The 13020-nt window shown below is 46.0% G+C and overlaps 1 protein-coding gene across 3 annotated transcripts in view; it reads left to right on the top strand.

Moving 5' to 3' along the window:
• The first annotated feature begins 216 nt into the window (after positions 1 to 216).
• IL7 (interleukin 7) overlaps positions 217 to 13020 on the top strand; it is a 76235-nt gene continuing 63431 nt past the window's right edge. For all 3 annotated transcript variants that reach the window (XR_011200977.1, XM_069220397.1, XM_069220396.1), the window contains exon 1: positions 217 to 596. Coding sequence is in view for 2 of the 3 variants with exons in the window: in XM_069220397.1 (XP_069076498.1) it covers positions 587 to 596 (10 nt within the window). In the remaining variant the exon portion in view is untranslated. The remainder of the gene's footprint in view (positions 597 to 13020) is intronic.

The raw sequence follows: 13020 nt of genomic DNA, 5'->3' as shown, positions 1-13020 counted from the left end.
GCCCCCTGCACCCCAATTAGGACTGTCGTTTGCTATACAACCAGCGGGGAATCGTCATGCTTGCTTGAGGTTTAATTGTGAAAGAAAGCACTACACTTTGCCTCTGAGAACTTTGAAACTTCTCGGCCAGGATACCTTGATGCCTTACGGCGGCACACTTGTCCTTACGACGTAAACAGAGCCGCAGACTTCTCTCCTAAGGTAGAAAGGGTGACCTCCGCCAACGCCATCCGGAAAATTAATCTGGGATCCAAATGCATCCTTAATAGCCACACTGTCAGAGGATACTATGAAACTGAAAGTAATATTCTACAGTCAGGCAGACGGAAGTTCACAAGGAAAAAGGGCAAAGCCCTGCGGCTCCAAGTGTGTCTTGCAGCGTATGGCACGCCGAGCAGCCCCGAAAAAGCTTCAGGCACACAGCGTGTCCCTCCCCCTGCGGCACAAGTTCTGTGCACAAGGCACCCCCACCACATCCTGCCCTCCTCCAAAATGAAGCTGTCCGTGGAGTAGGCGATGTGCTGGTGCCGGTGTCGCCTTCCATCATGAACGGAATCTCGCGGGTCGTCAATTCATCGTCCAGACAATGTTAAATGGTAAGTGTAGTAACTCTTTTATGTGTCAGGGGGGTCATAAGGGTAGAGGCGCGGTGCCATGCACCGGAACCCGCGCTGCAGCGCAGAGCGGCAGAATTTGGTGTGGCATTGGCACTGGGTGACATTCATTCTTACATTAAAAACGAACGACCGGTGTGTTAGACAGGGTCTGTGGCGCGGAGGCATCTGGTTTGCGCTGTCATCACAGTTCAGAGTGGGGGGAAGAGCTGTGGGTTCACAGGACACAGGAGGGGCGCAAGGGGCTCGAGGCCAGAGTCAAGTGGAAGGCTGCAAAGAGGCGTTGCGGCATAGATTGGAGGTATTGGGGTGTTGAGGCTGTCGAGTTGTGGCACCGGGGTTAAGGCGTAGGGCACAGATGCTGCAGGGTAGAGAGAGCATGGGTTTATGGCGTAGAAACTCTTGAGAGGAAGCACGTGGAAAGCAAAGAAAAATAATGTGCAGAGCCGCAGGGAGATCTACGGGGCAGAACTACCCACTTCGGCTTCTCAGCTGCAGAGTTAGCCACCGCTGGGGATGGCTGGGCGATGCCCTCTTTGTGGTATTGCGGGCGAAGGGAATTCAAACCTACGCGTCCTGCGCCAGCTAAGCCGCTGCTTTCTCCAGCAAACAACTTTCTCCGAATCGGTCTCTGCCGCTGCTCACCTGCCTCTAACCTTCCCAGACTCCGCGGCTGCGGTGGAGCAGCTAGCTCAGTCCTCAGTCACCTCCGAAGCTCAGCCGCCCGACTGACCCGCGCGTCGCCAGCCTCGACTTATAGAGCTTACAAACCAGGGAATTCCCGTCTTTCACAACGAAACTAAAACTTCCCTGTGTGATTTACAGTCACGGGTGGTTCTCCAAACTCAGCCTAAGCAGGAGCCGAGGGCTGGGAAAGCCCCGCAGTCACCGAACAACAGGTGCAACTGGCTGCGCCCTGCGCCCTGCGCCCTTTAGCCCGATGACACCTTTTGTGCTGGTCTGCACTCCCGGCGGGGTTCGCAGCTCCCGCGCCCTACCCGAGCCTCCGGCTGTCTCGCGCGGGAGCCGAGCTTAGGCAGTAAAGCGTGCGCCAGGTGCGTGCGCCAGGTGCGTGTGGTGGGTGGGGTACAAAAAGGTGTCAGCCGGTCTGGGTATCTGCAACCTTATCACAACAAACTCGTATGTGGACTTTGAGCACCTCGTGTCTGCGTTTCGTGTAGAAACAGGTGGTTGCCGCAGGGTCAGAGGACGTAACCTAAATATTGGGCAACACCAGTCCCCTTCGAATTTCCCAGACAGTCAGGGTTACCACTGGGCGATCCTCCAAGAGTGGAAATGTCTGTGAGCCCGCATAGAGAGTGGTAAATACGGCGAGTCTGGGAAGTTTCCTCGTACTTCTTTTCTTGTTTGCTTATCTTGTGCCGTTGACTACGGCCCAGACGTGAAAGGCGTGCTCACTCCATGAGGCAGAAAAACGTCTTGTTTAATTGTATAGCCTTTTAAACAGAGTTGATAAAATAATGATTGTAGTTTAGCTTGTCATTTTAGAACAACATTTACTGAGAGCGCTGTCTCTTTATCTGTTGCTTGTTAATGCTGGAAGCGAGTTAGTCGCACATGCTAAATCGCAAATATTTTAGAACAACTGATAATTACAATTTGTTTTGGATTTTGATCATAGAGCTTTTTACAACCTTGAGGATCATACCCAAGAGCATGGCGGTGCTTAAAATGTACCGGTGGTTGCAGGAAATGAGCTCAGCCGCTCATTTTGGGAAATCAGGAAAAGGCACCCTTGGCATTTGGCAAGCCGCCATTCAGCACCAAGCCCCATGAAAAAAGCTTTAGAGCCCTTCACTTCTCTTTATTAATACTGTAATGGGTTAAGCAACAACTGTTTCATTTCCCCTCACTGAGAAACAGTGTAGCAGTTCAGCAGTTGTGTGTTCCTCATACTTTTAGAAAAGTTAAAGCAAAGGCATCTACAGTGCAACATTCAACCACAGAACACGTAGGTCAAAAGCTCCTCCATGAGCATCGCACCAGTTGCTTTCAGGAATCCAATTTTACTATTCCATGCTTCATGATATTGAGCATAACACTTTTCTTGAACCGTGCAATTCGAAGGCATATCATATCAAAAACTTGCTGCCATGGGTTATGAGAACCCAGTGTTAGCCACAGGGAAAAATGCGATAATTTTAAGACGTGAATTTGCATCCAAGGTGGAAGAGAGGCTTAAGTAGATAGTGTAACCAGGGATCTGAAAGGAAACCCGTGGGGGTGTGGAGAGGCAGAATGCAAAGTGCACACGCCAAAAGACATAAATACATGGGGTGCAAAAACGTAAGTTTGCCTACCATGCTTAAAGGCTTTGTGATGTCCCTGCTATGATCATTTTTACTGGTCTTGGAGCCACTATTGATAGGTAGGGAGTCCGTCTTGGAGCTCCCAGCAGCCACTATCTTAAAGTGATAGTTCTGGAGGAGTAGCTTGATGCTTTTAAAGTCTATGACACTGACTAGAAGCCACGTCTTGCCCAGGGTTTAGAATTGTTCATTTATATAGAGCTTGTGTCCCATCAGGTCTTCATGATTTACTGACAGAGATGGCCAGCACTCCTGTGCCTGTAGGAGGAGATAGGCTGAGGGTGAAACTATAAGGGGTTGCAGGCATAACAGATGGTGGAGAAGACCTCGGGTTCTGTGGCATCCGGCTATCACACTGAAAATGGGCAACTGTGGTATAATTTGCCCAGCATCTTTCCGAATCTAAGATGGTAGCTTGGCCTGGGTCAGCACTTCACAAGCCCCCTGTCAGTTCTCAAAGGAATTACCAAATACACACCTTGTGAGTCATATGGTCACCTTAACCCACAGAGGCGTTTTTTTACTCTAATTATATTTATGAATGCACATTGTTATGGCTATTACTGCATGGACTCTATTGATGTTTATAGCCCAACCTACCTATGTGTGGCACTGAGAGTGAGATGTGAAACAAGTCCAGGACAAGTGACACCAACGTTTCTGTTCCTCATCTACCCCTTTTCCCTGTTTCACTCGAGCCTAATACTGTCAGACATTTTGTATTCCACAGGGCAAGCAGGGGCTTTTGGGCTATAACCATTGGGATTGAGTCCTTTTGCCTCTGCTGTCCTGAGGCCTGCCTTGCTATCGCTCTGCAAATTGGGCAAGTACAACCCCTTCTCCAGTTGACTGTGGTAGCAAGGGAGAACAGTCACAGGTTTCTCTGGGAGGTTAGTGTGGGGGCATTGAGGCTCAGAAATTAATACCATCCCCAGCAGTATATTACGATCTGTGTCTAGTACTATGCTTCTCTTAGTAGGAAAGACAAGTACTTTGTTATTTGTAGAAACCCTACAATTCAGGAATGCACAATACCTGATTCACAGGTGCAAGTCTTTGTGCTTTTAGGGGCCTCTGCCAACTAATGAAATTACCCCTCCACATTTGTGTTCATGGGTAACTCCCTTTTATGGGTTCCCCCCCTTCAGGTTCAGAGTTCGAGATAAGGTCTATGGGTGTAGCTTGTGGTTCCCCCACCCTAATTTGGTTTTAGCACGTAGGGCCTCATTACAACTGTGACGGTCCAAGGACAGCCACACTTGTGGTGACGGTCCGACCACCACACCCCAGGCGGTCTGAGTGCCACATTACAACGCTGGTGGGTGGCCCCGCCAGGGGACCGACATCCTCGCCAGGAACATCGTTCCCAACGGACTGATGGAAATCTGAATTGTACTCAGCCCCGCCTGGCTGATAACAACTGTGCTTTCCTCCAGCCTTTCTTTGGTGGGGTTCCTGCCATGGAAAGGTTGGCAGAAAGCCAGTGCTGGGGGCCACTAGTTGGCCCATGCACTCCCATACCCATGGCACGGGCAGTGCTGGGGGCCCCCTTCCCGGCACCATCGTAATGTGCACTTTCTGCTTAAAGGAGCCGAGGTCAAAACCGTAGCACTGTTCCTGCCAGTCAGCCAGGCGGGAACTCGTAATTCAGTTTTCCCGCCCACCAGCCCAGCAGGAACTTTGAAATACACTTAGGGGGAGGGGGCACTACTGGTATGACGGTGATGTCCTCTCCACATTTGGCAGCCCCTTGGAGGGACTGCCAAAGTCATAAAAAATGGTAAATAAATGGTAAATGGCTTCATAATCAGGCCTTTGGTCTCTCAGGCCTGGGCCTGTTCAGTCTATCACCCAGTTCATAGGAGCAGTGCTAGGTCACATTTGTCCTTTCTGCAGCAGCAGGATTTCACTGGTAACAGAAAGCTTGGCACACAGCAGTCTTTCACAGACCTGCACTCAGAGGGTCATGGCAGGAGCACAGGCTTCTGTTGGCAGCCCTCTTCGCGGGGAATCTGGCCTTAGCTTGCTCTGGTGGTTACTTGACTCACAGTACAGCTCACTCTGACACTCTGCTGGTTATTTGACTCACTGAGCATCTCATTCTGACACTTTGGTGAGTTCTTGGTGCTTCTTCCTAAGTGCAGCAGCCACACACCTGAAATAATTGTTTGGCCTAGCAGACACTAGCCCTATCTTCAGCATGCAGTGCATCAAGGCAACAAACTTGATTCTTCACAAGGCACCCCATGGGCACTTCTCTGGACTCTTAGTGTTCCAGACTGGTCCCAACCCAGTGGCACACTTGGGCAGTGCACAGACACACAGTCCACTTGTGGGGAACAAGGGCTACCGGCAGGTGCTTATTCTGGCTTTGGTCAGGTCTACCACTTGGACACACAGCTCCAGATGCCTTGGTAACTGCAACAGGGATAAGTGACAAAAAGTACACTGCCTGTTCCAGCAGTATCGGGATTCCTTGGGGAGAGTCTTTGCTGATGGACACTATGCCTGGGTCAGTTACAACAGTCACTTGCACGATCAGCGCCTCCTACAGGTTTGGCACTTCCTTCCCTTTCTCAAAGGCAAGATGTCTTGGCACCTGTTGGATCTGGCCATTTTTGCAGGGTTACCCACAAATGTTGTGCCTTTTTGCTCCTATTTTGTCTGCCCTGTTTTTGTTAGCTTTAGGACTCTGGGCGCTTTACCTCTGCTAAACAGTGCTACAGTGCATATACCCTCTTTATTAAATTTATTGGTGATTGATTTCTGCACTATTGGCATATTTGATTTGGTAGTAAGTCTCTAATACAGTGTACGGTGTGTGCCCAGGGCTTGTAAATCAAATGCTACTAGTAGCCTGCAGCACTGATTGTGCCACCCACATGAGTAGCCCTGCAAACATGTCTCAGGCCTGCCATTGCCGTATATATGGAGTTCTAAAATGCCATGTCGACCTGGCAAGTGCACTCACTTGCCAGGCTCAATCCTACCCTTTTATTACTACCTGTAGATCACCCAGAGGGTAGGCCCAACGCATCACCATTGGCAGGGTGCAATGTATTTAAAAGTAGTAAATGTACTGGTGTATTTTACATGTCCTGATAGTGAATTACTATTTTTGTTTTAAACTATAGCAAGACCTATCTCTCCCATAAGGTAACATTAGGATTGCCTTGAAATATCTTTCAAGTGTAATTTCTCATTGGGAGCAGTTAGAGATATGGAGTTTGTGGGGTCTTTGAACTCATAATTTAAAAATACATCTTTTGGTGAAGTTGGTTTTTGAATTGTAAATTTGAAAATACCACTTTTAGAAAGTGGGCGTTTTCTTGCTTAACAATTCTGTGCCTCTGCCTGTCTGCTGGATACATGTCAGGGTGACAATTGGGCTATTTGTGCATTCAGCCTAGTCAGTCACACATAGTGAGGCGAGATGTGCCTTGCATGTCCTCATTGAGCATCACCTGGCTAATGAGTCTTCCTGAGCAAGAGTAATGGGAGGAGCTGACATTTGCACCTGAATAGGGCTGTGTCTGTCCTCACACAAAGCAGTCTCAAACTCCCTGGATTGTGTCTGGGGCCAGGGCAGGGAAAGGCAGGGTCTTGTGTACTCCAAAGACTTCTATTTGAAGTTTGCCTACCTTAAAGACAGAAATGGGTATAAGTACTGGACATCTGACACCACATAGAACGATTCTGGTCTAGGGACATTCTGGCAGGAAGAAGACCTGGATGCTGTAGAAGGGACTGACATTCTGCTTGTTGCTTTTTTGTGTTGGCCTGTTGCTTGCTGCTTCTGTCCTGGAAGTGAAAGAACTGGACTTTGCTTTCAGCTTGCCTCCTGTTAAGAAGTCTTAGGGCCATCAAAGACTTCATCTGCCAGTACCTGGGCTCTCTGGCTGAGAGTCCGGACTTGCCAAGTGGTGTCAAATCCAGTTCCTGGGCCCTTGAAAGTGAGTTATGGTGCAACCAGGAAGAAACTGGTACAATGACTTCCAAAGCGACTTCGGAATCAGGGCTGTTCTTTAACCCAGTGCCACTGCCTGCACCGGAGCCGTGGTCCTCACTGATTGCAATGACCATGACCTACAATACAGGTGCTACCATAGAACCTCTGAAGTCAACCCAATGCATGAGTCTAGAGGGCTGTACCACTGACATCCGTGACACCAGACTCCGACTTTGCAGCAGCACCTGTGGCCCGTGATGTGATGGCGACACCACCAAGTCAACGCCTTGTGTCTTGACCTGCTGGATTCATCGACCCTGCCTTGTCATAAGAAACCATCACCTCGCCACCAAAGCCACCTCACCTCCCCTGCAACCGTAAGGAACCAGCTCCTCGCCTCCCCTGCCTAGCAGTAAAGAGCCGATGCCTCACCTCCCAGGTGGCAGTAAGGAACTAATGCCACACCAGCTCTAACAATGCCTCACCTCCCCAACACGTACAACATCTTAATTTCCTAATCGTTTTCCAAGATTCTGTAATTGGGGGTCTATACAACTCCATAGCCGACCTCTGTTCCCGCATGGTTTGCGCCAGACTGTTGGAAGCAACTCTGTCAAACCGTTGTGGTAGCCCGAGAGCTGTTGTGTTTCTAAGCACTATACTACATTTAATCTTTGAAAATTAATATCTTTACTTGAGTATGTTGGACTTTTGTTGTTTCGGTTTTGTTTTAATTAGGTAAATATTGGCTATTTTTCTAAACTGTTGTGGAGTCCATTTGTAGTGCTTTCACTGTGTTACTCTGTGTGTGTGTGTATATACAAATACTTTACACTTTGCCTCTGAGATAAGCCTGACTGCTTGAGCCAAGCTACCAAGGATGTAAACAGGGGTTATCTTAGCTGTGTGACTCCCTTACCCTGACAAGAATTAGGGTCACACCTTGGACAGATTGCAAATCACTGACAACTAACGACCCCATTTCTAGCAGCACCCTAAACAGTCTAAAAAAGAGTCGTTCTTCCTTCAGATCGGACTCCAAATGATGCTCCCTCACCTCTGGGGAGTTGGCTGTCAGTGCAACCAACCTTTGGCTGCTTTGTAGTCTCTGAGTTGCTTTGTAGTCTCAGTACTCTACAGAGTACACTCTCCTCAATAGAGGATACTACAACAACAAACACTGGTGGGTCTTGGGGTCTCATCTTTGTACCTATTTTGCAGACGAAGAATGTTTGTTTCAGGTCTGCTTCCTTTGAACTGGTTTTGGTTAATTCCCCTTTCATGTGTCCTGGCAGGCCACCTTCCAGACCCGGCCTTTGTTAGCAAAGCTGTTATGCCCAGCGAGACAGTCTCTAGGTGGAGTGCCCACCATAGAAGTAAAAAGAAATATGAGCAGGATGCAACCACCTATTTATGACTCCTCCACACATAGATCAAGAAGAAAGTCAATAATCAGTGATCCCTCAAAGGACTCCTTTCCCCAACAATAAATACTGTTAGCTTTACCGTGTACCCCCTGCCATCTACCTAACAGCAGCTGCAGTGAGAGCCATACACAGCCCACTGTATCAGGAAGGGCCCTAGCACTACTAAAGAAAGCCTGTATCCTCTTTCCCTTACTACAGTGTATGTATCATGCCCCACTTCCATCTAGGAGATGCCAAAAATGCACATATGCTATCTGTGGAAAGCAACCTCTCTTTTATGCTATTCTGGGCCTAACTGTGGTCTTCCAAAATGGGACTTATAGCCCTGTATCACTCATTCCTGGCACACAGTCAATCCTAACACACATGCACATGTGCAATGCACAGCATGTCAGTGTTCAGGATACTGGGTGCATTGTGAGCATAGGAACCTTAGATGGACAGGCATGTAAGCAGGCATTCATGTCTCATGGGCAAAAAAGGCCTGTCACTATAATTCACCAACCATGGTGCAATGTCAACACTGTGAACCATCCCTTAAACCCGCAACAGAGATCACAGTCGTTTGTCAATATGAAGGTGCATGTGGTGCACCTCTCCCAGTTCAAGACCAGCTCCAGAACTTATCATCATCAAAAACTGGGCCTAGATCAATGCTCCCACACAGGATCATTTTGTGGTATGACCAAATATAAAAAAAAATAGTATTGCAGGTATATGCAGTTTGGGCACACTGCACGGGGAACACAACCATACATCATACAGGGGATTTTACTGTTCCAACAAATACATAGTAGCTCAAGTACTTCAAGGTGCAGTCTACTGTGGACTGGGGAAACATCGTGCTAGCGGCGTGCGTCCACCCTAGATGAGTCATGACAGTTTACTAGGCCAGTGAAAAAAAATTATGGATCGTGCCTGTGACCCCTTTGCCTCTCTTGTAACAGCTAAACAAAACCTGCACAAGGGCATGAAAACAGCAAAAATTGCATAAATGATTTTGTAAGTCCGTTTGAGCCACTTAGTTCCTCCACACATCATAGTAGATGGCAAATTGTTTTCTGCCATCTGTCACAACTATTTTGATCAAGTTTCCCATGTGTACACTCAGCTTAGATACGCCAGGCCTAGGAATGGCACCCTCAGAGAATTGTTAGGGGATTCGAAGGGGGGGTTCTGTGGTTTCTTGATGCAGCGTCATCTTCATTTAATGAGCAAGTCATGACAGTTTGAAGCAGACAACTCTATGCTGTCTTTTATTTTGTTCTACTTGACAAAGGATGAATTAACCTGAGTAAAACACGTAGTACTAAAACAAGATCATTGTTTAGCGTAGCAAGATACCTTCCTAGCTGCATTTAACTCGCTTGGGTCTTGTCACCATAAAGCAAGGCCCTTTGGAGTTAGTGGCATGTGCCATTCACTTCCACACACTCAAAAAAGAAACCGCATTGACATACTAGGTGGCTACAAATGCTGTGTACCATGGATTATGCAAAGACATAAAAGATGCTGTAGCTAATGTGGTGAACTATCCTATGGTAGTAGCGGCACTCATATATCAGGTTCTTCAGATTGACCACCAAATAGCGAATTGCAAGAGGGAAAGAAAACAATGGAACTGTAGAGCAATATATGGTTTTTGTTCTAGTCCACCTACACCAAAGGCAGCACACTCTGTTGAAGAACCAGTGCAGATTGGGGTAGAAAGGCATAATTTTACCCCAGAGGATAGAGAAACGAGAAGAAAAGACAGACTCTGCATGCATGTCAGGCAGACGGAGCATTATTTGAAACCTTGACCATATTTCCCAGAAAACTCTCCTACTCATCATGAGTAGCTGGTGTAGGTTAGGCTTGTGTTCCATAATGTCTGCTATTAATATTTTTTATTGTCATGGCCTCAACCCGGCATGCCTTTAGCAGTCTGCCTTTTTAGATGCAGAGCATTGGGCTCTTTCATTCATTAACCTTTGCATGCCACACAATATTTCACTGGGAAATATAACACTTGCGAAGCCTGTTGAACCTTGGATGGGAATCATTGGCACCTACAGACCTTGTGTAAGAAACCGCAGTTCTAATCACGGTATCTGTTACAGATCACCTAGATAAACAATTTATGCCATTAATGTGCCTTCATTAGATACTATTGTGGATCCCCCATGGTTACAGAAACACAAAAAAAGACTGACAGGACATTAGAAACCATTAGTTTATCCTCGTCTTTGTGGCAATAATATTATCTAATAAAGTCTTAAATTACAACAAGGACCAAAAGCAATTGCAAATCTCACCAGATATTTATTCCTGACATGTACTCAGATTTTGTTCATGTCTTTTGTATCAGTCATAGTGTGAGCTGTGAATATTAAAAGCAGTATATCAAGGCACACAATATCAAAATATCGAGAAAAAAACAACTGAAAGTTAAGTTTGTGTATATTTTCTGTATCACTCTTCCCATATACTTAACTTGGTGAGACGCACACACACACCTATATATTCAAGGTACATAGATGTAGAGTTAATAATAGTAAATCCATACCGCTCTGCATTTACTTCTTTGATGTTTTGTTCCTTGGTAATCGGGTCACGATATTGTGATCCTTCGATATTCTTTGTTTGAAATTTCCTACCACAATCATCATCCATATGGCAACATCATCAGTCTAATTCTTGGGGCAAATATACTCCGTGTCGGCATCAGTGCTTTCACCACAAAGAAGAAAGGGCGATACAGAGACATTTCAGCAACAGCCCCTTTTGAGAATTCATTCGTCATTTCACCTCGCCTGTTTGGGCCCAGTCTTCTTTCTATCTAAACCTCATGGAGAGCTACACCTATGTATAGAATACAGATGCAAGATGGGATTACCGTAAGAAATCAACATACCATACCACTAAAATCGGTTGTCTTAAATCAAATGCGCACTGCCGCTTGCTTCACTAAATTAGATCTGCATGGCACAGATAATCATGCATACATTGAAAGTGAATGAGTGAACAACAACATTTAACATGAAGTGAGGACACTGCAACGATCAAGTGATGCCAATCAGATTGCGTAATGCGCCAGCGGTTTTGCAGCATTTCCTCATTGACATATTGTGACATGCCTTTTCATCCTTATGTGGAAGTATACTTTGATGATATTATTATTTTTTCATTATTTTATCAGAGCATTGCCAACTTTTCAAGGAAGTGTTAAATCTCCCAAGAAAACTGCATGCCATGGCCATTATATTCCTTTGACGCAAGATCAGTCTTTTTTCTCAGACTTGTCATTTAGGCTTCTGGTAATTGTGTGGACAGAGAAAACGTGCAAGCAGTACAGTGGCCCTTAGCAAAGATTAATAAGGGCTTACAACGATTAACCGGCTTTCCCAACTTTTATTACAAGCGTATTCACTATTTTTGTTCTCTTGTTTCTCTCATGGTACAACCTAAACAGAAATGCACTCATTGGTTTGGGAAATGGAATAAGACCAAGCCCCTGCCTTACTGAGACAATCTATCATGTAAGCACACACTCTAAAACATCCAGGTGTTAACCCACCCACTACATCCAAAAAGTGATGCATCATCTATGGTCAATGGAGGCCTCCTGTAACAATACTGTACCCAGAAAGAAGAGTTACACCCGCCAGCATATCACTCCAGGAAAGTAACTAAAAGTGAAAAGCACCACACGACTGTGAACTGTCAGCATCCGAGAATGTACCCGGCTAATAATGTTATTACTTAGAAGGTGCTAAAAACAGTGTTGCAGTATAGACAGATCATAACATTTTTGAATTCCTGAACTTCACGCAATGTGAAAACAACAGGCAGATATTCTTTTCTCAGATCCACTTTGGCAGTCACTACAGAACAGGCAAATAGTATTCAAAAGGGGTGCTCTTTCATGCAGACTACGCAGGGACCGAAAAAAGTGCACATTTATACCAAAAGGGATCTCTGCTAAGCCATTTTGGAATTAATAAATACTAGCTCATGTCAGAATTAAATTGTTCACTTTTGTAACTGGGCATTACTGTACTTATGGTAAGTCAAATGATTTGAAACATTTTCTGAATCAAGTATTCAGCCAATAATGCAGCTGAAGCTTGTTTAAATAACTACTTCCAATCGTGTTATTTTTTTGTTAAATGTCTATTGATTGAAACATTACTCAGAGCTAAGGGTGATAGAATATCTCTGAGATTAATAATGCGATTGGGTCATGTTCACTTGTCTCAGAACCCTCTTCGGAGGGCCACATGGCAAGCAGTACTGGTGGCCATGGCCCTCTCTGCAGGGTCACCCACGGGCTTTTTGCCTTCACCCACTCCTGTTTTCTGAACCTGGTTTTGTTGGCTTTAGGGCTCCTTGTAGTTTACCACTGCCTACCAGTAGTAAAGTGCTTGTGGTCTCTCCTTCAAGCATGGCAACATTGGCTTGCATTCAATTGGTACTTTTAATTTACTTGTAAGTCCCTATTACAGTTGTCTTACATGTCTCCCTGGGCCTGTAAAGTAAATCATACTAGTGGGGCTGCAGCACTTATTGTGCCACCCCCTCAAGTAGCATTGTGAACTTGACCTGCAATGCAACCTGCAATTGCAACCTGTGTGTTCAACTTTAAACTGCCATTTTGACCTGGCAAAATAAACCTTTTTCCAGACCTAAATCTTCCTTTTTAATATGTATGTCACCTC

The sequence above is a fragment of the Pleurodeles waltl genome, chromosome 2_2 (assembly GCF_031143425.1).
Source record: "Pleurodeles waltl isolate 20211129_DDA chromosome 2_2, aPleWal1.hap1.20221129, whole genome shotgun sequence".
Lineage (NCBI taxonomy): Eukaryota > Metazoa > Chordata > Amphibia > Caudata > Salamandridae > Pleurodeles > Pleurodeles waltl.
This window is presented reverse-complemented; position numbering and strand designations above follow the sequence as displayed.